The 25,458-nt window shown below is 32.9% G+C and overlaps 3 protein-coding genes across 5 annotated transcripts; all 3 read left to right on the top strand.

Moving 5' to 3' along the window:
• The first annotated feature begins 6,140 nt into the window (after window positions 1–6,140).
• On the top strand, window positions 6,141–9,437 carry LOC105796805 (uncharacterized). The gene has a single exon (XM_012626620.2). The coding sequence runs from the start codon at window positions 6,313–6,315 to the stop codon at window positions 9,109–9,111; it is 2,799 nt and encodes a 932-aa protein (XP_012482074.1). The 5' UTR covers window positions 6,141–6,312; the 3' UTR covers window positions 9,112–9,437.
• A 7,982-nt stretch (window positions 9,438–17,419) lies between these two features.
• On the top strand, window positions 17,420–22,735 carry LOC105796804 (uncharacterized). 2 transcript variants are annotated; one of them, XM_012626618.2, is made up of 9 exons: window positions 17,421–17,726; window positions 17,833–18,228; window positions 18,356–18,412; window positions 18,884–21,093; window positions 21,179–21,448; window positions 21,527–21,607; window positions 21,698–21,809; window positions 21,896–21,962; window positions 22,327–22,735. In XM_012626618.2, the coding sequence occupies exons 1-9, from the start codon at window positions 17,600–17,602 to the stop codon at window positions 22,415–22,417; spliced, it is 3,411 nt and encodes a 1,136-aa protein (XP_012482072.1). In that variant the 5' UTR covers window positions 17,421–17,599; the 3' UTR covers window positions 22,418–22,735. The 2 variants fall into 2 exon arrangements, with proteins under 2 accessions (XP_012482073.1, XP_012482072.1); XM_012626619.2 differs by lacking the exon at window positions 21,698–21,809 and having other exon boundaries at window positions 17,420–17,726.
• Window positions 22,736–23,430: 695 nt separating this feature from the next.
• Window positions 23,431–25,170, top strand: LOC105796803 (uncharacterized). 2 transcript variants are annotated; one of them, XM_052628041.1, is made up of 3 exons: window positions 23,431–23,616; window positions 23,774–23,900; window positions 24,748–25,170. In XM_052628041.1, exons 2-3 carry the CDS (start codon window positions 23,804–23,806, stop codon window positions 24,870–24,872), a joined length of 222 nt encoding a protein of 73 aa, XP_052484001.1. In that variant the 5' UTR covers window positions 23,431–23,616; window positions 23,774–23,803; the 3' UTR covers window positions 24,873–25,170. The 2 variants fall into 2 exon arrangements, with proteins under 2 accessions (XP_052484001.1, XP_052484000.1); XM_052628040.1 differs by having other exon boundaries at window positions 23,433–23,616; window positions 23,792–23,900.
• Window positions 25,171–25,458: the final 288 nt, after the last annotated feature.

Here is a 25,458-nt window from a genome sequence, read left to right as displayed (position 1 = left end):
CATAGAATCAATATAATACGTTTGAATTAAATTCTGCACTGAACATGAGGTTCTTCAAACAATTAGACTCTTGTGAAACATGTGACAGTAAACTTAATTATACAGTTTATGACTACGTTCTAAACTTTAGAAATATTTTTAAAATTTAATGTTAGTAAGTTGGTGATACGTATTAGAGTGCATATTATTAACAAAACTTTATTTTCAAACTAATGGAGTTGAAAATTACTAAATAACAAAACTTTATTAAAAGAGTGAAGTAAGTAATTTAATTAATTTCAATAATAAATTAAAAAAAACTCCCTAAAGATTTAAACTTGGTGCACAAAGTTTTAAAATTTTAATTTATCAACCCACCCAAAACTTTATTAACAGGATTATTTATATTTTTATTACTTTATCGATAGTTATTAAATTTTGAAAAAAATAAAAAGTAAGTGTATCAAGTGATTACAATATAAACGTAAAATATATCATAAGTTTATGTATTATTCAATTATGAAATTTAATTCTTATATTTTATTTTAATAATTTAATTTCTATACTTTTTATATTTTAAAAATCAATTCTAATTATTAACATTATTAAATTTATTATTGAAGGAAAAAATACTCACTTAGTAATAATATAACTAAAATAACATTATAATAAATCTGAATTTAATAAAATAATTTAAAAATATTAATATTAATTTAATATAAACTTTAAATTTTAAAAAGTATAAAGACATATGGCATTAACTTTAAACAAAAATAAAACAATATTGGCTAGAAATTGAAACACCCGTAAGAAAAAAATTTAATTTATGATAAAGTAAAACAATAAAAAGTTGTTAATGCAATGTCGGTAGTGATTACAATGGTTGAGGGTACCTTAAACATTTAGGTTCCAAGTATTATCATGCATAAATAACATGTGTCGATTCACACACATAATATTTTAAGTTGAAATATTATTTATAATGGTTTAGGTTTAGATATATTTTAATTTTAATTAATTGTTTTTGTATTGAATTGATTTTAAATAGAGTGGTAGGTATATATCTAATATATTTGCATATATACTAAAGTAATATAAAGACATAAATTTGGCAAATTGTATTTATTGGCATTGTTATATATTTGTCATTTGGCACCATAAAATTAAGACACTTGAAATCTAAATAAATAACTGGTAACTTTACATATTTACACTAATAAAAAACACATTATTTCTCCTATTTTAATCAATGGTCGAAGGTTCGATTATTATCTTTAAGTATAGAGTAATTTTAAAACTCGTGGTCAAGATTCACCTCTTAATAGATTGGCGCAATAAAAATTGAAATTACCTTAAATATTCAATTTTGATTTTTAATAATGATTATTACTTAGGAAAGGTATTGTATAAAATATCAAATCTATGGTATTAGTCAAAAGTACAAAAGGATATTATTGATGTAATAAGAACTAAAATTATGGGTTATTTTGTTTATATGTAAGAAGTTTTACGGAAAAATATTTTCTGCATTTTCCCGTGTTTGTTTCACAAAAAATAACTTGGTCAACGAAAAATGACTTACAGATCAACGTAAAATAAGTCATTTTTCCTGTAAAATAGCTTACTCTTTTGAAAAGTGTAAGTCATTTTCCGAAAAAGAGTTCCTCTATAATTAAATTTATTTTTATATCAAAATTAACTTAAATCAAGCTTAATATTATTATATTGATAATAAATTTTATTTTTATTTTTAAAATATTAAAATAATATATAATATTTTTCAATATTATTAAACATACATATTTAATTTAATTAGTTATATTTAGTCATGTAATAAATTTATTAAATTAATAAATTATTTAATATTTCAATTTTGTTTTAATAGTAAAATTTAAAAATAATGATTTTAAATAATATTCATCACATATTATTGAAATTATTCAATATTAATATTTTAATAATAAATATATTAATAATAAATGTTATGTAGTATAAATGTTAAAATATGTCATAAGTCCATGTATTTTTAAAACTTTGTACTTTTATTTTCAATAATTTAGTCCTCTACTTTTCATATTTGAAAATTAAATCCATTTGTTGATATTGTTATGTTTTTTTTTGACAATTTTGTTGATGTCACGTTTTTAAATAAAAATACCCACTTGATAGTCACGTAACTAAAAAATGATGTTGTGATGAAATTGAATATAACAAAATATTTTTAATATATTAAAAACAATATAAAATATAAATTTATAGATAGAAAATAAACTCAAATAAATAATAAAAATATAAGAAAATATCAAATGTATGCTTGTTTTTGAAAACAACTTTTATGAAACATTTTAAAAATTTGTCAAACAATAGAAAATATTTTACACAAATTCATCCAAATACCAAAAAATATAATTTTTCCAAAATCATTTTTGAAAGTCATTTTCCACAAAATTTACATTGAATATACAAATTTAATATAATTTTAGGATTTGAAATCAGTCAAAACCATTCCTGTATACACATTAAATTTATTATGTTCGTCATATTTTAGAAATATACGTGGAAGAAGATGTTAATATTAACGATTCATGTTCAATTTGAATCTCTATCAACAAATTTCAACTTCATTTAAATATTTTAAAACTGGAATAGATGTTTACCCATTATTTTAAATAATTTAATATATCTGTTTCTACTTATTTCAACGCAATTTAGTGTAAATAACGTGAGATGGTACAATTAGGTTCAGTAATAGAAACTTAAGCTTTTTCAAATTTTATATTGTAACCAAAATTCATAATTTAATTTAAGTCCGTGCATCACACGAGATAGACAAATTGGTTAGCATTATAAAAAAGTGAAAATCTATACAAAAATATGTATTTAAAAATCAAATAAAATTTTAGTTAAAACGGTAAAATTGAGGTTTTAAGATTATGGTGGCTTAAATTTGAAGTCCCAATATGCAATTTTCTAGATTTATTTTAGGTTGCTCTTAACAATTCTATATTAGAAAACACCTAATCGTATCTCTATTATTTTCTAAAAATAAAATTTGCTTAAATTTTAAGTGAATTTATGTCTCATTAACTACTAACACTAATTTAATAAAAATTACAAATAAATATAGATATCCACAACGAGTAAGAAGTGAAAAAAGAGAGGACAAAAATACATGAAACGTGGATAGTTTTATAATTTGTAAAATATGAAATTATTAACAATATATTTGAAATTTCATGCTAATATTTTTTTTTATTTTATATAAAACAAACAAAGGTTTTCTTTAATTTAAATATCAAATATCACTTATAATCTCAAACACAAGTAACCACTTTACAATAATATAGATAAACATCTGAAGCCATCAACTGATAAGTATTGTCATCTGAATCGAACTATACCGACTGGACTAAAAATCGGTTTAGAGAAAGGTATTAGATTGGTTAACTTAAAAATCGACACCAACTAGATGAATCGAACTAAAATTTGATTGAATCGAGTATTTAATTGGTTGAATCTATTTTAAAAATATTTTTTAATAATTTATTTAGCCGAATTGAATGAACTACCGAACTAGACAAATTAGTTGGACCGCTAAATCGATAACTTGATCAGTTCAATAATTGGTTCGATTTTGAAAAACTTACCAACAAATAATTGGAAGAGGTGAAATTAGACTTCCTCCCCCAAGCATTTGGATGAGATTTTAATCCTGAAATCATAATTGTTGACAGAACTTTATTTGAATATCATTCCGACCCGAATACAACTAGACTCAAACCATAAAACGAACAACAACTCCTGCCAAATATTTATGTATATATAAGCACAATATTCTTCTTCCCTTTTTCCACAACTGTCCTTAATTTGGTTGCTATTGTCACAATTACTCCACTTACCCCCCAATTGATTATCTTTTGTCACAATTGCCCTCAATTAATTAAGTCTTTACCAAATTACCCTCAATTATTTCCCCTTCTTTTATTTTCTAAATTACCCCTTCGTTTGCTCTTATTTTCTAAATTACTTCTTTCACATATAAATTTTAAGATACGTATAAGATGTGACAGAAATACAATTTGTATTTCTTCGGATTATGATGAATTTAGAAATTAAAACAAATACCTTCAGGAAAAAAAAAACCCTAAACTAAATTCTAGTTATATTGTCAACTAGTTATTGATAATAGTGGTAAATGAATTGCATTTCTAAGTTCAACCAATAAACGATACCTTCCCCTTATCTAGAGGTGCCAATTGGACAGGTCTAGATCAGGTTGTTTCGGGTTTAAATTTGTTCAGATTTAGATCTATTTAGGTACAATTTTTTTCTAGTTCAAGTTGTTTTGAGTTTGATCTCGAATTTAGTTTAAGTTTATTTTATATTAATATATAAATATTTATTAGATCTAAAACATCTAAATTAGAGAATAAATAATCCGTATAAATTTATATTACAATAATTAGAAGCCAAATGCAATAACAAATAATTAAAGAAAACAACTTGAAAATTAAGTACTAATATCACAAACTTTTTGTTTGTGTGATGTGTGGTAATCTCATTTTCAAGAAAAATATTTGAATAAAATTAATAACTGATTTTTTTTATAAAAATATTTAATCATAGTTGGATTATTTTTTAATTATTAAAATTGGATTCTGGCCTAGATCAATCTCAAGTTTGAGTTTTTTTTTAAGTTTGAATTTTCGACTTTTTAATTAAATCTAGTTTAAATAAATTTAGGTTCAGGTGCTAAGACTCAAACTCATTTTGCCACCTCTACCCTTGCCCCTAATAAAATTTTTTTCCTATTCATGATCTAATGAAGTTAAACAGTTAAAAGTTGATTAAGTCGATTAAGACCTAAATTGACAAGTTAACTTGGTTACGTCTATTAAGACCTAATTCGGCCATTTAACTGATTTAAGTATCAACTTTTCGATTTTTTTAGTTGAATCAACCGAATTAACCGATTGCTCTCTCTTAATTCGATCGATACAAAGAACAATCCTAATACTGAAAATTTTTGAAAATACAAGGGCATTTTAGTAAATCACATCCCAAAAATGCCCCTGAAGTTGACCAGAATCACAATTATGTCCAGATTTGAAACACAAAAACAGTGGCAATTGAGAAATTAAGTCATACTCAGATACTTTGTGTTCTTCCCCAAATCCGTAGTCCCCTCCCCGGTTCCTGTCTCGCTCTCAAAGCCCTAAATTTTTTTCCTTTTTTTTTTTTTTTTTGTTGTTGAGACTTTTCTCTCTTCCCTTTTGGAATTCTTAAAACAGGCAAGTTCCCTTTCCCTGCTTCTTCACTTCATCGGTTTTTCAAGTTTTAGGGTTTGTGTTTTTTTAAAAAAAAACTTGACTTACGTTATTCTGCGTTTTGCGTCACCGAAATGTTGATACGTTTTCTTGGTCGTTTATGTTTGTTAGTGGGTCTTATGGATTTGGTTTATTTTTGTTTTCATAAACGTTGGTTCTTTTCTGGGGGGGGGGTAGAATTTAGGATTTAATTTGGGTTTTAGGTTTACATTCCTGTTTAGTTGTTTTACGGGTTTGAAATTTCTTAACAACTAGGGTTTTAGGTTTTAATGCGAGAAAGATAGAGGGAATTTATTTGGTTTTCTCTTATCATGGTAACAATGTCAAAGGAAATGATTACTTTATAACTCGTATTGATATGCATGGTTTTGTAATTTTCGTTTTGTCATTGAATTATTCTTATTCTTTGGTGTGTTCCATGGACTATGGTCTCGGTTTGGTTTTTTTTTTTAAGTTTCAATGTGATGATATTTTCGAGATATTTAGTTATAATTTCCGGCGTGAAATTTGGTTTGGTTGGTTTTTGTTAATGACAATTATAAAGACTTATTTCTTTGAAGCCTTTAATTGAAAAAGTTGAACATTTAATTACTTATACTGTGGTATTATCTTTTAAATTCATGTCAGAGAGTGCTACAAGTACATTGTTTTTTTTACCCCTTTTAGTTTATGCTTAATTTTTCGTAGAGACTTTACACGACTGAATTCATGCACGCAAATAAAATTTTCTATGTTAAATGTGACATTGGTTATGATATATAATATTTTGATTTCTTGGGATTCCTGGATTTGTCAAATTGGGTTCTTAATTGTTGTAAATAAACTATTACAGGGCCCATGAGGAGGTGGGAGATGAGTTTCTTGTCCGATGGATGAGAGATCATCCATCTCGGAGGACGAGTACTGGATTCTGTTGTAATTTAATTAAACTAGCTTATCAAAGCAAACGTTAGTACTTTTGTGTCTGAAGCGTATTCAACCATCTCCAGTCTGGATTTTATTGGTGATGGAATGCAACAAGGAAGAGGCCCTAAGGGCCAAAGGCATCGCGGAGAAGAAGATGCAGAATCAGGATTTTTCAGGGGCTCTTAAAGTTGCAATCAAGGCCCAACAACTTTTCCAGGAGCTGGAGAATATTTCTCAAATGATAATGGTGTGTGATGTACATTGTGCTGCTGAGAAACCATTGTTTGGTAATGAGAAGGACTGGTATGCCATACTTAAGGTTGAGCCGACAGCTGATGAGGCTACAATCAAGAAGCAGTATAGAAAATTTGCCCTGCAACTTCACCCGGATAAGAATAAGTTTCCTGGTGCTGAAGCTGCTTTTAAGTTGATTGGGGATGCTCAAAGGACTCTTTTGGATCAAGGCAAAAGATCTGCACATGACATGAAACGCAGAGTGACTGTTAATAGACCGGCTCCAGCAGCAGCATGTCGTCCCCCGCAGAATCCAAGTTGGCACCCATACCCGGCTACTCAAAATAATTTCCATACCAACTTTTCTGGAATGAATTCTCAACAGCAGCGACAACCAACTCAAGCAGGGGTCTCTAATGGCCAGCGCACTTTCTGGACCAAGTGTCCGTACTGTACAGTTAGGTACCAGTATTATACAGAAGTACTTAACAGATCTCTTCGTTGTCAAGCTTGCCACAAGAACTTCGTTGCGTATGATTCAGGTGCAGTTCCGCAGGCGAGTAACGTGACTCAGTCAAATTTACCTCGACAAGGAGTTGCGCATAATCAGAATGCTTCCAGAGTTGATCCAGGAACTCAGAGGAAGTTTAATTCTGAGAGTGTTTTTACATCCTTTACTCCTAAGGCAGCTGGTACTTCAGATGCCAGAACTGAAAAAGTGAACGGGAAAAGAGGAAGGAAGCAAACTGTTGAATCCAGTGAAAGCTGTGACAGTGAAAGCAGCCTTGAGTCTGAGGAGGATGAGGTGATTGATGGCAATGGTGAAGTTTTATCTAAAAAGAAGTTTGATTCTCAAGGAGAGCAGAATGTGCGGAGATCTGAGAGGCGTAAGCAACATGTTTCTTACAAGGAAAATTTAAGTGATGATGAGGACACGGTAAATCCTGCTAAAAGGGCCAAGGGAAGTGAATTGCCCTCTGAAACTGAAGAAACAGGTAATGAAGATGAAGCGAAGAACCACAAAGTGGGTAAACGTTTTGAGGCAAGCCAATCCAATGGTAAGAAGGAAAGTGGGAAAGGAGATGATCTTAAGAAAACTAGGGAAGCTTCTGCTGATGGTGTTAAGGGAAATTCAAACCCCACCATTGATGATCCTGTGTCGGATACAAGTTGCAAAGAAACAAAAGAGTCGGAGGTTTTTGCATACCCTGATCCTGAGTTTAATGACTTCGACAAAGAGAAGAAAGAAGGGTGTTTTGCAGTGGGGCAGATTTGGGCATTGTACGATACACAGGATGCCATGCCTAGATTCTATGCTCGGATCAGAAAAGTCTTCTACTCTGGGTTCAAGGTGAGGATCACGTGGCTAGAACCAGATCCAGATGATGAGAATGCAGTACGATGGGTTAGTGAAGGTTTACCTGTTTCTTGTGGTAGGTTCAAGCATGGGGAGCCTGAGAGCATTGAAGATCGTCTTATGTTTTCCCATTTGATAAGTTGGGAAAAAGGACCATATAGAGATACCTATAAGATATATCCAAGAAAAGGAGAGGTTTGGGCCCTTTTTAAGAACTGGAATGTCAACCGGAAGTCGAGGACCGAGAAACATGGATATGAATTTGTTGAGATCTTATCAGAGAATGGTGAAGGTGTAGGTATACATGTTGCTTACTTGACTAAGGTCAAAGGCTTTGTGAGTGTCTTCTGTCCAATGAGTAAGGATGGAGTTAATACAATTCTAATTCCGCCCAATGAACTACTCAGGTTTTCTCACAAGGTTCCATCCTTTGTGCTGACCGGTAAAGAGAGAAAGGGGGTGCCAAAAGGTTCTTTTGAACTTGATCCAGCTTCTTTACCTGAAGAAGTTTTTGTTCCCAAGGGCTTGAAGGAGGAAGGTGATGGCAGAGATCCTAGTGTTTCAGAAATGGAGGATCCAATGGCAGGATCAAATGATCCTGATCCTTCAACTTCGGCTCCAAAATCCTTTGAAATTCCAGAATCAGAATTCTACGATTTCGACGCTGACAAAACCGAGGAGAAGTTCCGTGTTGGTCAGATCTGGGCACTGTATGGTGATGAGGATGGCTTGCCAAAGTATTATGGTGAGATCAAGAAAGTCGAGTCCTCCCCTGTTTTCAAAGTACATGTGAGATGGCTTTTTTCTTGCCCATTAGAAACCACGACTCAGTGGCAAGATTCAGACATGCCAACTTGTTGCGGTAGATTCGGGATTAGAAGGGGTTCCCAGACCTACACCTCCACTGATTCCTTTTCTCATTTGTTAAAAGCCGAGCCTACAGATACGAAGGGCAAATACAACATCATACCTAGAAAAGGTGAGGTATGGGGATTGTATCGGAACTGGACCCCCAATATCAAATGTTCCGACTTGGAGAACTGGGAATATGACATAGTGCAGGTTTTGGAGGAAACTTATTTCCTCATCAAGGTTGTAGTTTTAGATCGCGTCGAAGGCTTCAATTCTGTTTTCAAGCCCCGAGTAAAAGGAGGATCAAATGTTACAATCGAAATCCCTCGGGTGGATCAGATTCGGTTCTCTCATCAGATTCCGTATTTCCAGCTAACTCATGAGAGAAAGGGCAGCCTAAGAGGATGTTTGGAGCTAGATCCTGCAGCACTGCCACCACATTATTTTTCGTTCTAGCATTTTGAGTAGCAAGATTATTAAGTTTAATGCCGTCGGTTTTTGTTCCTTACATTTTATATGTGTACTTTACATGATGATGATAATGCTTTTTCAGGACAGTGGTTCTAAAACAGGACAAGTTTGGTTAATGTCTTTTAACTACTTTAGGTGTAACTGGATGCTTATGTTCTTTAATCTCATTGAATCTTGTTTTTGCTATACCAGAAAATGTAACATCAAATATGATCTGGTAATTGCAGATCAGTTGCTTTTATGTCCAGTTACTGTTTGAACATTTTTCAGTGTTGTTGAAATTGAACTGGTGTATTGGATTGAATTGGAAATCCATGATTTAACTAGCTTGGTAGTATGAAATGATAAAAGTATAGTTGAATTTATGTTTAGTTATGTTAATTATTTATTATATTTAAACAAATTTAATATTAAAATTGTTTTTTAAAGCAAATAAGTTTAATCGATACAATTAAAACGATGTGTTTAATTAAAAGTAGTAGTTAAATTAATTTAATCAAATGATGTGTTTAATTATATTTTTACCACATTTCACGCTCTGTTGTGACACGTGATGGCTTTACCTAAAAAAATCGGGGTGGTTAACTTTAATGGTCAACGATTAAAGTTAATGGTTAAAGGATTTTTTTGATGCATTTTATAATTTTTTTTGTAATATTTATAAAATTTTACAATTTTTTATTCTTTTATGGTTTTTATAATTTTTAATAAATTTTTAATATTTTTTAAAATTTACTAATTTTTATAACTTTTATTTATTTTTATTTATTATAATTTTTTTGCCACCTGTCACGCTGTGGTTGTGACACGATATAACTTTAACTGAAAAAAATTAGGAACAGTTAACTTTAACGGTCAACTGTTAAAGTTAATGGTCAAATAACATTTTTGATGTATTTTAACAGTTTAAGTACCCGACTGAATGTAAAAAAAAAGAGCAATGACTTAATTGTTCTTTTTTAAAAGTTTGAGGGTCTTTTTGATGCATCTTGACAGTTCAAGTACTCAACTAAGTGCAAAAGAAAGAAGAAGCAAGAGTTTAGTTACCTTTTTTGAAAAAGTTTGCGGATTTTTTTGATGCATTTTGAAATTTTAAGTACTCAATTGAGTGCAAAAAAAAACAGGGGCTTAATTGCTTTTTCTGAAAAAGTCTGAGGGTTTTTTTGATGCATTTTGAAAGTTCAAGTACCCAATTGAGTGCGAAGAAAAAAAGAGAAAGAAAAAGTAAGGGCTTAACTGTTTTTTTAGGGCTTTTTACACCCTTAAGCGTTTAAGTAAGTGTCATTTTAATTTGGATAATAAGTACTTATTTTTTTGTATAATGTTTTCGTTTTAAATATGACGAATTAGAGTCGTCATTTGTTATGACGGTCAAATTTGTGACACCGATATTGGATTCGATTTTGTACCAGCCTAATCTATAGAATTGACATTCAACCGGAGCATAAAATTGAACGAGCTTCAGTCAATAATTAAAAGGAAAGTGTTGACTTCAAACTGGAGGAAAATCACGAGCTTGAAATATAGATATCTAATGTCACTAAACCCTATTAGATATCATATATTTGAGGTCAAGGGTGACATGGATGTCGAGGTGAAGCTCAATAGGCATTGCTTTAGTGAAAATGTTATACTAGAGTTGTATGTCCATTTTGTCGATGTTGAGGAAAGTGGTCCGAGTTCAACAACAGTTCTAGTAAATTTATTTTGGGAACAAGAAGTAGAAAGTTGAACCACACAGTTGTGCAATGGTTTCATAGTGTTGTTACAAAGCTCCTATCAAGAAATAGCAGAATCATCAATGGGAAGACATTCATTAATTTTAGCCCTCGATTTCAACTTTGGCGTATAGTCGGGGTTAGTTGGTAACGCGAACTTGGAAACCTAACATGAGATTCTGTGAGTGCTTTTGATTTCAACTTCCGAATGCTGATGTTCTATGTTAGAAACACTTATGCGGGTATGCCATCAAGTTACACTAGTGGACAATCTGCAAGTAGTGTTGGTTTTAACATAAGGTTTACAAGAACAAATTATATACTCCCTACAACCTACACCGGTGAAGGGACATGCAATTGGATTGATAACGAAAAGGGACCTAAGAACAAAGAGAACGAATATAGAGTTGAGAATGAAAAGGGATTTGAAACCAATGATGATTCAATCCGAGAGTCAGGGCTGGATAGTTTGGAAATTGCCTTATTTTCTGAACCAGAGGCTATTCCTACTTAAGCAGAAGGGAGTGGTTCTAACTGTGAAGGTTCAAACAAGGTTGGAAGAACCCGTCCAGATTTTACAACATATACACCTCCACCTCACATGCTTAATGTCGGCTTTGATGCTGAAGGTGGGTTAGAATTTCCAAAACTTCCTCATAGAAGAATGAGCCATGCTAGTTCTTCTACAAATTTTGACAATTTACAAGTTGGAACGAAGTTTTCCTCCAAAGATGCTTTTGTTGCTGTAGTGAAATGGTATAGCATACAACGTGGGGTCAACTTCCATGTTATAAAATATTGAGTCGAAAAATATGAGGCCAAGTGCGCAATGCATGACAGTAGATGCCCATGAAAAATCATGACATCTCTGAAAAAGAAGACGTGGTTGTAGACAACAAAGAAATATAACGATCCACGTACTTGTGTTTACGTCATAAGATCATTTGAAATTGGATTCTAACCTGATATCTGATATTGTCTTACGTATGGTGAAATACTTGTGTTGTTGCAAGTATGTCATAAAATCATTCGAAATTGGATTCTGACATGATTTTTGACATTATCTTACCTATGGTGAAAGCGAGTTTTAAGATTCCAGTGCCGATTTTGATTGCCAATATCCGTAGTTAATACGATTACACTGTATTGTACTACAATGCATGGGTTGTAAAACAGAAGACTATGAACATGATGCATAAGGGGTGAGATAAATCATATAATGATTTGTGGAAATGATGTAAGGTACTGAATTAGTACGTACTAGGTACTGTTTTTGATCTGCAAATGGAACCTGTGTATAATAACAGTCTAATGGCCCAAGGGAAAAATAATTTTCCATTGTTTTTTTTTACATTCAAGCAAGTGGAAAAATATTTGGATAGATAAAAGGCAACCACATTTGGTGTGAGGAAGTGATGAAAAGTATTATAGAAATTGCAGAAAGAGCAAACTCTATATCTGTAATGTGTCACTCACGCCCAAATAAAATATTTCAGGTTACGAAGTTCCATAAACCCAGCGAAGGTTATTATTAGGGGATTGTACCATGTATACCTGAGACACATGACTTGTGATTATGGGATATTTCAAACACTTCGCTTTCTATACGCGCATACAATTGTTGCATGCACTTCGACACATCTGGACTGCATGAGCTATGCTGATGAAGTGTACAAACTAAAATGCATATATAAGGTATGAAAATCTGAGTTTCCACCGGTCCCAAACGAAAGTACGTGGCGGCCTACTTCGAGTATTTCATTCGAGTTGCTACTAGATATTGCGTTGTGTTGAAAGCCAAAAAATCAAACGAATTCTAGTCAAGTACGCAACAATATGGATATTCTGGAGAAGATAGACCAACGGAGGTTATGCGGTTATTGTAAGAACCCTAGGCATAGTAAGACAACATGTCTACACTTGAAGGGAACACTGAGAAGATGACCGAATTAAAAAAAATTATTCATTTTTTATAGACATACGAAAACAAACAATTTGCTCATTTTTTCATTTTTGGGTAAATTATAAATAAGTATATTTTTAGTGTAAAAATACAATAGAATACAATATAAACAATTTTTTTAATTTTTTTCTTAAATTGTAAATAAGTATATTATTGATTTAAAAAAATAAACAAACACTTTTTTGATAAAATGTGAATTAGTATATTATGGATGGAAAATTTTAATACAAACTAAATGATGATTTACATGACAAAAATTTAAAATGAAAAAATAATCTCTGTTGTTGGCCCAAATGTGTGCCATAAATCGGTGGATGTTGGTTACGAGGAGGATTTCTTCATGGTTGGAGTTTCAGCTCATCATTATCATCTTCACTTCCATCTCCATCTCTACCTTGATCTTCATATTCATCTCCAACACTGTCTTCATATTCATCTTGTTCTTTCATGCTAGGATGCATTTGCATCCTAGGTTCCCATCGTATATCGTTAGTGGTATTAATAAGGGTTACAAAGATGACCCACCTCTAAAGAACAGTGATATTGGGAGTGTTTGCGAATCGGCGGAGAAGTATATGGTGTTGAATAACCCAATTGTGGACAGAATGCTGGAATCATATGCGATGGTGGATACATTGATGTTGTTGACAATAGTGACGTGTAATATGCTCTTAGGGATGGAGGTGGTGCAAAAAATATTCCTAGAGAAGGTGTTCATACATGATATGATGGTGCATAATGTGGTGTTTGTGTGAAAAATATGAGGTTAGTAAAAGCATTAGAAAAATATGAACCATATTGATCAGGAGGTGGTGTACCTATCTGTATAGTATTTGGGGTTGGAGTTGATGATGATGAAATCGACACATGTACTCTCGATCGTGGCCTCATGTGGGGTCGTGTTAGCCTTATACGATGAATTTGTCTACTCCTTTCTATTGGAAAAATCCGGTTTGAAAATGATTTTCTTGTACAGCGAAAAATTAAAATTTTGAAAACCGACTCGATTTGTGATATTTATAGCAATAAACCTTGAACCGAAATCATATTTGTGTTTTTAGATAAGCGGATTCTTAATGTTTTTTGACTTTCAACAAAATAATTTTCTCCGTTATTCTCGTACCACAAGCTAGTTCGAGTGTGGACTCGAACCAATCAAATTAAAACACAGAACTAAAATTTTTTTTCTTTACTTTTAGGGTGAAAATGAAAATTCTCTCTTCAAAATAGAAACAGACAAAATTGCTATCCCAGAAATATATATAATAGTTGAGAATAAATTCTCTCTATTTTTCGGTAGAGTAACAATATTTTCAAGTTATGTCAATAGCTCTACTGTTGTCATCTATTTATAAGGAGAGAAGGTAAAATCATTGTTGAACTGTAGATGATTATTTCAAATAGAAAAACAACTTCCTAGTCCAACTAGGAGAGGGAGGGGCTAATAGGGTGTGCTTTCCCTTATATGTATTATAATGGGGATTCAGACCTCTCATTGTATTGAGTCCAATTATATGTGCTTTCTAGACTTTTAACTCAATACTTTATAATTTAATCTAACCCAATACATATTTTTCTATTTTCTAAAATAAAAATCAATTTTCCAATTAAATAATTTTCTAATCCCAATTTTACCCCTGATAAAATTATGACAATGTCACCCCTAGTAAAATTTTTAATAATATATATTTAATATTTCACAACTCAACTTGTTTATTATGATCGAATAGTTTATTTTCATTTTTGAGTTCTAAACAACTCAAAAACATAAACTCATTCTATAAGTAATCCATGTACATTTGCAAATGAATCATTTCTCATTTCCATTTTGAGAAAACCAAATTCATTTCTAAATGATCCTATTTTTCATTTCGGAGAAAACCATAATCATTTCTGAATGTTTTCCATTTCTCTATTTCTATTCATCTTGTTTATTTAGATTCAAGCACACAATTCGTTTTTAATTTCAACGAGCTAGCGGAGGGATCGATTGGGCATATGCAATTAGGTCTCAAATGATTTATAAATGAATTTCGACTTTTCGCCTATTAATTATAAACCCATTTAGTCACGAAGTCATTCCACTATAGTATCATGATTGAACTCTCCTTAACGACATACCATTACGAATGCATGAACTTAGTGCTCGTACAATATCATTGTCATAAGTGTGTTACCCTCATAGGATATCCTTAATCTCTTTGGGATAATATCTGCTATCCCAATATGATCCTATTTTATCTCATGGTAACAATTACATCTTCTTTAATGAAAAGTCAATTACTTTTAAATAGTAATCAAGTCGATCATCACAAAGACGAATGACTCATGGGAACGTTTACTTTTCATCAACCATGTGATGCCTATGAGAGGATATCATTTACCCATGTCATTTACTGCAGAAATCGTACGCCTAACGCACCAACTTTCGGTTCTTTATCTTTTCGAGCTTAGGCTTTTACTTACTTAAAAGTGTATGAGTCACACATACATAATCTACTATCCACTTAAGATTTAGGTATGCCACACTATGAACGTCACAAGTGAATAAATCTGTAAACGGATTCATGATCTATTCTTCTTGGGTCTAGTCTGATTTACTGTCAGTCCAATCAGTCACATCTGTTTTTATCTTCTGGGAGTTATTCACTCCAATGATCAAAACAAGATATCTCCCCAATTGGATTTGATAGACGACATATTAGTCTTTCAATCGGCTTGCTCATTTCTGATTAGACTAATGACATGTTTAGGTTCATCTATTAATACAAGCTGTCTTTTTGTATTACGATCTAACCACGTAATACCGCTTAGTACCAGTTAAACATTAGACAACCAATAAGCAACATTTGCTTCCATTTTGATTTGCATGCAAAAATAATGTAAGGACAATATACAAAGTATTAATGTAATTTATGAATAATTTTATTAACGAATCTATTCGGAAAAATTACAAGCGTACTTAGATGAAAATACTATACTTAGGGCACCAGATCTAACATTCTCCTCCTCCAGCTATAAATATGGCTTATTGTGAAATCTAAACTATATTATGTAATCCGAAGACGTCGCCAAATTTGGTCAGACAATTGGTTCGCTCATAAGTATGAAATCAACCTATGTTCCCAGATGTAGATATATTTGGCATGAAATTTAGACTATTCTTCATCGGTTCTCCACTGTAAGTCGATCTTGTGAAGTTCATTGAGCTCTTGGGGTGATGGCGAAATACTTTGTACAAACCCAAAATGGCACATCACTCGATCATATTTGTGTATCTCAACCATTGCAAAAACTATCAATGACATTTTGAAATGCCAAATATTGTGATTCGCCAAAAATTTAGTCGGGATGCATTCTCAAATTTTCGGATTAGAGTATGACATCTATTCAAACTACACTACAAAATTATAAATTTTATTACGTACTTAATATTAGATTTTAAATTCTTACGTAAATATTATATAATTGAAAAATTCAAACTAACCTTAGCTTTTGATCGTTGATCTAACAACAGCTGTATATCTCCGAGGTCGTTTGGTATACCCACATAACTCGCGTCATTATTCTATTTTCTCAAATAATATATTATTTAAAAAATATAATAATGAAAAAATAATATGATAATTATATTATTAACTGAATCTTACTTTATTACGAGTGAGAATTGATAAGGGAAATTTACTCGGAGACGTAAAAATGGTAAGTGGTATTATGCCCATGACTGAATAAGGAGTATATAACTACTGATTTTAATTTTGTGCTTTTGTTGCCCAACACATCTCTCGATACAATATAGTCAAGACAACTAATCCCAAATGAGTCACCCGACTTCTTTTAAGTCGACTAGTTGTAGGAGCCACCTTAAATGTACTAGATTTTGAGATTTATCTAGCATTAGATGACCCCTGATTAACCTCAGTGCGAATGCTTGAGCGAATTGTTGCCTTTCAATCGCATTAGAGGAGTTGTCGAGATGTGAGAAATTATATTCTAACCATTTAATTTTTATCCGACTACCACTAAACTTGACCGACACCTTGCCTAATAGTTAGTAGCAAATTCCGCTCCAATCGTTAATGCGTACTACTTCGTAACGACTGACCCATCAATCGAGTTGTAATACTACATCATTGAGTGTAATTGTACATTCACCGCACGAAATATGAAATATGTGTGACTTGGGTCTCCATTTTTTCAGCAAAGTGCTAATAAGTGCGGGCTCCAATTTGGTTCCTCCGAGCATACGAGATACGTGCAAGAATCCCGCTTCTTCCAAGTGTTTTTCAATAACGCGCGGTGCCCTTGCACTTAAATTGTGTATATACGTCTCGATAATCCGACATTTAGTCTAATTATATAAATATAAAAAAATTTAAAATATTAATAATATTAACAAGTTAAGAATTATATTAATTAAAATAATTGAGAGAATAGATGAATAAGAGCCTAAGAGGGAGCCTAAGAGGCAAGCGACATTCTCAATACCTTTCCTAATTTAACTAAAATAATAATTAATTTTTTTCTTTTAAATATTTTCATCACATAATTTTTTTGTTCAGTCAGGGTGTTATTATTATAATTATTATTTACAAATAAACTGGAAAAGCAAAATGAATATTCATTCTGTCGCTCACTTTGCAACACTCAACACAACAATAAAAGCTAATGTTAAAATATGGTGTTGAATTGTCTCCCCCCTTTTTTCCCTAACGTGAAAAGTGTGCTTTTTAGGGATTTGATGTCGTTTTGGCTTTTCTTTAACAAATTGACAGATGAATTGAAGTGAAAAATGGGCAGTATTGGAGACACGAAAGGGGAATTCAAACCCTCTGATATTAACCCAAGCACCGATTTTGCAGATGGCGAGACTCAGCCTTTTGAATTTGACTCACAGTTTCCCGTCTCTCCATTTTGTGGTATGTTATCTTAATCTTTGACTTTTCACTTAATATTCTAGTATTAGTTATTTACGCTTTAAACCATGCGAAATTAATGTGAATTATTGGTTTGGAAAAAAAAAAGGTTACAGAGATGATAATGAGGATGATGATGAATTAAACTATCCACAAGATACGGTTCCTTTAGATGATAATAATGTAGCAGTCGAGGATGGTTTAGAGATCCAAATTCTAAACCTTGGTGAGGAAACTCAAGTGTTGGACTTTGGTGGCGAAACACAAGTGTTGGATGATTTAGATTGCTGTGAAAATATAGAGACCCAATTGTTGGATGCATTTGATGTCAGTGTTGTTCTTGATAGTGAAGGTGAAGGAACCGATGGAACTGAGGTTTTCGATGATGGTGATGAGGTCTCAGATGATGAGGTTGTAATTGGAGATTGTGGTCGATCAATTGGCCATGAGGAGAAGGAATCTTTAGAGCAATGTAGAGCATCAACCGATGAATGCAGGAGTTCGGGTTTGTTATTCTCCGAGTTTTGGCTAATATTGTTGTATTGGCTATGAATTTCTGTATGTTATGTATGCCAGGAAGTTGATCTTGTTGTCTGAACTGAAGTTATGGTGTTGTGCTTGTGTTTCTTCAGGAATCCATGTTCCTACAGCAACACCAGATGTCAAAGCTGTGTCGGAAGGGAAACCTGGTATGTTTTCTATGGCCTGTTCATGGTTGGGAATGCATGACTTTCTCGATACTTTGTGGCTCTATTTAAATCAACTCCTCGTTGTTGTCTTAGGTGATTACTTTGACAATTTGATTAGCGGTCCAATAAACTTTGAAGCACTTCTGCTTATCCTTTGTGTTCGTCCTGCATATGTCTTCGTAAAATTTGTTTGCAAGATTAAACTACCATCATTAGTCAATGCCCTTAGGAAAATTGCTGTGATAAGTTCTTTTTTTCATTGAATGTGATGACGAGTTCCAGATGTTGATAAATTAACATTCTCTTTTGAAAGCACTTCTTAGAGCAATTTATTTTCTGTAGTTAATTCGCATTTGCAAGCATTATCGTTTCATCTTTAAATATTATAGGATGGCAGGAACAAATGATTGGTCAATTGTATTAGGTACGTGGTCTTTCAATTTCTCGATTAATGTAGCTTGTTTTCCGTAGGATCTGTCCAAAGGTTTACTTCAGTTCGTGCAGCGTCCCTGCGGGCCTCTGGTCTTGCAGCTCGTAATGCGGCATTACGGGAAATGAACAACGAATCTTGTTCTAACCAGACAGATAGCCGGTTTTCAAACCAGTGCACAGTCGATAGTAAGGGTTTAAATCTGAAAGTTGTGGAGAACATTAGTCAGCGACAAGATCAGAACTCGATCAATTTCAGGATTGGTTGTCCAACTGCAAGAAAACTTTTTGCTGAGGATTGTTTTACTGAAAATAAAGAACTTTCTAGGAACAGTGAAGTTGCGGATGCAAGAGAAGATTTGCTTGAGGCTCCTGATTGCGATGGTCCATTAGCAGGTTTAAGTTATATAGACTCTCAAGAACCTGGGGAGTTATCACAAGCTAATGCACTTGATTTCGTGGAAAGATTTGTAAATGACAAATTGATGGAACTTGATAACGAAGTTGATTTTGGAAAGAGTACAGGGGGAAATTCGAAACTTATTTCGTGTGCAAAAGGGCTGCAAAGTTTGGCCAAGAGAACTATCGAAAGAAGCACTGCCGGTGAAGCAGGGAATTTTGAATGGGATGATTTTCGGGAGGACGAAGGAGGGGGTGACATCTATCGGAGAATGAAGGAAGAATTCTATGGTAATAGAAGCCAAGCACGGAAATCTTCTACCAACCTACGGAAGCCTAAAGGAAAGAAACTAAATGAATCTTGTAATGTAGACCAACCAAAGTCCGGTGATAAAAGGATGGTTCATTCTGAGTCAAAATTATTGTTGTGCAAGTTGAAAGATAATGACATGACCTTACAAGAAGGTCAAATGAATTTTAGAAAAAATCTTTCCAATGAGTTTGATGAACAGTTTAACTCAGATTCCTCGAGAGGACAATTGGAACCTACTGGGGCTAAGACAGGTGCTGCTGAAGAACTAAATGATGTAGGTTTTGACACCCAGATTGCTGCTGAAGCTATAGAAGCCTTATTCAATGGGGAGGCGGCTACTGAACCAAAAGCTAATCAAGGTGTCCAAAGCATATCTAAGGGCTCCTCTAAAGCTTCATTTAGAGGAAAAGCGGGAAAGAGAATTTCTTCTACATCCAGAAAGGGTGTTTCTTGTTCTGATGCTACTCGATTTACAAGACAATCCAAGAGAAGTAAGTTGAATGAAGATTCTTCAGTTTTGCTGGAGAAACATTCCAAGAATGTCAGGAAGGAATCCTCGGTCACAACTCCAGTCAGTGATTCTAAAAAAGGTAGAAAACGGATTAAAGAGGTTGATTTCCTTCAAGAAAGTAGAATTGGGAGTACGGATGTTAAGTTATCTGGAATGTCAAATGCTAATGGGCAGCTTTCTATATTGCATTCTGATCAATCTGGAGAACATGGAAATGGAAATGGAAATGTCAAATTAAGTATCGATGTTCATTTGGAACTGATTTCTAAGAGTATTGGCAATCATGTACCAAGTTATCCCAGAGAAAGAAGATCCTCTCGGAAAATGCCTGTTGGCCTTGGTGAGTCTGATAAAATGGAAGCACAGTCCCGAAAACCTGCTCAGCCTGATGACAATGGAAAACCAACTGCTATGCAGAAAAGGTCGAGAGGGAACAATAGAAGCACATGCATTCCATCATCCACTAGGAGGACTGCACGATCATCTGTGAATACTTGCCCACTTCCGTATTTTTCAGACCAGAATTCAGAAGGGAAATTGTCTCGTCAAAGTTTGGATAAACAGGGTTCAGATGCGGATGAACTTAATTGCAATTTTTCTGACAAGAATGGGAGAATGATATCAAAAAGAAAAATTGGGCCCAAGGCAGCAAAGGCAATCACACATGCTGGTGGAAATCCTGATGCAATTTCTTTGTCAAATGCAGAAAATTTAACCGTGAATGTTGATTCTGATAAATCACCAAAAGAGAAATCGAGATCACCTGGTTCTCTATGCACTACTCCAACTAACCATCTGACACCCATCAATGCTGCATCGCCTGTTTGTATGGGTGAAGAATATTATAAAATGTCATGCAAGAAGAACCTGTTAAAAGCTTCACTTATTAAAGAACTCAGAAGTTTATGCCCGAATGAGGCTGAACCAATTTCCCCTTTGAAAGATATGAGGAAAAGAAGGAATTTGGCCGATGTTCGAGTCTTGTTCAGCAACCACCTAGATGAGGATATACTTAAACAGCAGAAAAAGGTACTAGCTTTTTTGTTATTTCGTTAGACCTGTAAAGCTATAAATGCTCGTTTAACTATATCTTATTTCTCGATTTTGTCATCAGATCTTGGCCCGCCTAGGTATTCATGAGGCATCAACTATTTTAGATGCGACGCACTTTATAACCGATAAATTTGTCCGCACTAGGAATATGTTAGAAGCGATTGCTTCTGGCAAATCAGTTGTCTCACATTTATGGCTTGAAAGCATCGGACAAGTTAATATTCACATCGATGAAGAAGCTTATATATTGAGGGATATCAAAAAAGAGAAAGAGCTTGGCTTTTGCATGCCGGTTTCTTTAGCACGTGCACGCAAGCGGCCCTTATTACAGGTGAGGTTTTCTAGGTTTACCTATTGCATTGGTCTTTTGTTCCATCTCGATTTTCACACAATAGTGGAAGCTATGCAGGGCCGAAGAGTTTTAATCACCCCAAAAACAAAGCCAGGTAAAGAAACAATCTCACGATTGGTGACTGCAGTTCATGGTCAGGTATTTGGGCAGTTCCCTCAGAAATACATATCCATGGATGTTTTATCATGAGAATTTATTTCCTCTTCTATGTTTAATCAACAATTCCAGGCAATTGAGAGAACTGGCAAATCCTCTATGAAGGATGACAAAATCCCAGATGATTTGTTGGTTCTATCATGTGAAGAAGATTACGAAATTTGTGTTCCTTTCCTTGAAAAAGGTTATAAGGTTTCTTAAATTAGCTCCGTCTTCTTTTTTCTTGTAAAACTCAGTTTTTATTCAAATTTCTCACTATTATGCTTTCAGGGGCAGCCGTTTACAGTTCAGAGCTGCTACTGAATGGAATAGTTACTCAGAAGCTGGATTACCAAAGGTTCGTATTATATCATCATGAAATATTGTTCTCTTTGATTCTTTCATTATGCTTTTGTTACAATGGAGCATGGCTTTTAATTATTATTTTGCTCTGACTCTTTTTTTTTTTAAAGTACTCGTGTTTGATACATATCCGGACATAGTTATTAGGATCTAAACCCTCCAAAACATGACATACATGTGTACCATGTAACATAGTCAGATACAGAAATTCTTGATCTGGACCCAAAAGGTTGTCAAGATAATTGTGCTAGCGATTTTATCTGATGATTTCTTCCTAGTGGGTTTTCTTCATTGTTCCATATCGGCTATAAGAGATGATGAGCTTTTTTCTTTCGTAACATATATGCATTTATCGGCAGGCATCGTCTCTTCGAAGATCATGTTAGACGAACCCGATCGACCGTATGGATGAAGAAAGACAATAAGTTCCACCCTGTGACAAAAGCTTAAATGAAGCTTTCTGGTTTCTTACTTTTGTTTCTAGCTTCCTCTGAATTTTCGTCGTGTGTTTTCCGATTTCTTCGGCACATCGTTTTTGTAGGCGTCAAATTTAGAACACACGGTGATCTGTACATGTCTTAGAAGTAGTTTAGCTGTGTAAATGCTTAAGATGTATGTTTCATTTTCTTTTCTCTTCAATTTTGTTCATAAATTTGACATCATGTTATATTTTGGTGTTTATTTGCTGATCCATGTACTTGGGGTCAAGCAAATCGGTTCAAGCCACCACCTTCCAGGGAGATAGTGTTTGAGTTTCAACATTTACAATATTTTTCTTCAAGTTGCATATATATATATATATATTTAAAATAAGTAATAGTGTAAAACATGACGTAATATAAAAGAATACATCAAATATTCTAAATATAAAATATTTTAAACATAATGCAAAAAATAATATTTTAAACATAATTATGACTCAATAGGATAGAATGCTTACAATGAAAAGATATGAATTGTCGTTTTGTTTTTGTTTTTTTTCAATTTTAATAATGGTTTTTATAATTTAATAATATATATATATCGACTCAATAAACCAACCTTACACTACTTAATCCTATATTTATTGATTTAACAAATTAATCTTATTTAGTGCAAGGATTCTTGAGTATAATAATCCCTTGCAATGCTTACAACAATGATATTCGAGGGTCAAGAATTGTATCCATAATCATAGAATTATTTAACAATATTTATAAAAAAATGTCAATATGAATTCATATAATGTATTTTTAATAAAATTTTTAAGGATAATCGAGGAATTATGGGTTGATTTAATGGCTTCAATTAATATGATAAATTAAATATTTTTATATCTTACATTCTACAATTTTAGAAAATAAGTAAAAATAAATTTTAAAAAATTTAATTCTAAAGAATATATTAAATATGCTATTTTTTCCAGAAAAAGAAAAAAAAAATTTTACAATTTTTTTAATATGTAAAAATTGAAAACATTTTAATTTTTCGTTTCTCTTTCTGTTTACAGCTTAGTCCCAACATCGCTGATTTAGAGGCCCAGCTCGTCAATTCATTAGCATCGCCGACGAGGGATCAATCGTCGTCGGCGGCGGCGGCGCAGCCTCAATTTGCAGTTTCTGGTTTCCGAGATTACTCCTGTTCAATCCTCTTTCTCAAAGCCACACAAGGTCACTTCAATTTTCCTTTTAAACTTCTTTTTTAATGATTTGAAGTTTTAGTGAAGTATTAGATATCAGTGTTCGTAGTTTTATATTTCTATACTTAGTACAATTTAGCTGGATCAGAAATTAAGTCTTTTGTTATTTTGAACATCTAACTAAGCAGAGAAGAAACTATTTGCAGCTAAAAGAAAAAATGGCAATGAAGTTTCTTGATTGGTATTTGAAGATTGCAATTGGGTCAGCTATAATTGGAGGTTCCATGGAGTTATTCATGATCAAGACTGGCTTCTGTGTGAGAACTCTCCATTTCCCCCCATTTCATTTATGCATTTTATGATTTTGTTCTTCAAAACCCTAGAAAGGGTAGTTATTGTTTTTTCCTTTCTTCGGTTGCTTTTGAACTTGTCTTTGAGATTCATAAAATTCCGGTTGAATGTCTGATACATGTATCCAGCTTATTTTAATATATTCGGAGGATTATATCCTATATAATGTCGGAATTTTTGTAAAAATAATGAGTAGGAGCAACACCCGATATTAGTTTCATGTTATCATTGTTAATTGGTGGATTTTTCTTGGAGTTACTTTGATTGTCTCAAATCTTAATGCCAATCAAATAAACTTTTAGACTCCATTGGTGATTTTCTTTTGATCATTTTCAAAGTTTTCTCTTTGTAGTGTATGGTTAATTTTAAATTCTAGGTCATATAAATGGATATCGAAAGCCGGTTTCATCTGTGAAATCGTAAATATGGATCTAATATTCTTATTTCCAAGTGCTAATTTCTTAAATTTATGTTAAGAGCAGGGCTAATTTCATAGTCTTAATAAGATAAAGCAGTGTCTTACTGCTATTAGCCTATGATTGTATGATTAGTGACAACAAGCATTAGTGAATGTTAGTCTCGATGGATGCTTAATGATAGGTTGAAATAGATCTGGTTTGAACTGTTATCTTCAATCCTTACTAATCAACATAGAGGAAGCTGGATAAGGTATCTAACTAGGTCGAGGAAACATAAGGGCTCGACTATGGCCAGCAAATGGTTGTACAAACCACTTGGTATGTTTGTAATGCCATGTTGATGTGTTTTGTGTATTACTCTTGATTGAACCTTTACTTTTCTTATGTTGTAGATGACAAAGTGACTGTTCTAGAGTCGGAGAAGCGAGCTTGGGAGAATTCCCCTGAAGCTCAGGCAATGAGAGAAGCTCTTAATCCTTGGAGAAATCATGATGCACAAGAAAGAAAAAGTTCCTAATGGAGGCCACCTGTAGGGACAGATTCTTGATGCTGTTTGATTTGTTTTGAATAATAGATGTACCTGGCAAGAAGTTTGACGCACAACTAAATATGTTCACTGGCATTGATAACGAACTGATCCTTCCGAGTTTTGATCCCTTGTCTGAAATTATTTCTGTTAGAAATTTTCTTACTACCTGTCTTGTAGGTTAGTTTTATTTATTGATAGGCTAAATTTTGGAATGAATCATGAAGGTTGATTTCCGCTTTCTTCATATTTTTGGCTATGATCTTTATCTGAGAGACTACTTATACTACTTTGTTTGGTTTCTTTTGTTCGTACTTAGATTCAGCATGTGTTTGACACAAGTATGTTCGATTTTTTCTGACACTGATCCCCGAATCTTGAGTAACCGTTAGTCAATTACCATAGTTAAGAACATTACAATCTATTTTCAGCAAGAGAGTTGGCAATGGCATCCATAGACTATGAGACAATTATAACTAACCAAGGAAAAGAACATTGAAAAAAATACATCCTTGCACTTCTGTTTATGTATAAACATTGCATGGCTGTATAATTTAACTTCTTGTTGCAAGTAAAA

The sequence above is a fragment of the Gossypium raimondii genome, chromosome 3, assembly GCF_025698545.1.
Source record: "Gossypium raimondii isolate GPD5lz chromosome 3, ASM2569854v1, whole genome shotgun sequence".
Taxonomy (NCBI): domain Eukaryota; kingdom Viridiplantae; phylum Streptophyta; class Magnoliopsida; order Malvales; family Malvaceae; genus Gossypium; species Gossypium raimondii.
Note: the sequence above shows the minus strand (reverse complement) of the source record. Positions and strands in the feature narration are given on the sequence as shown.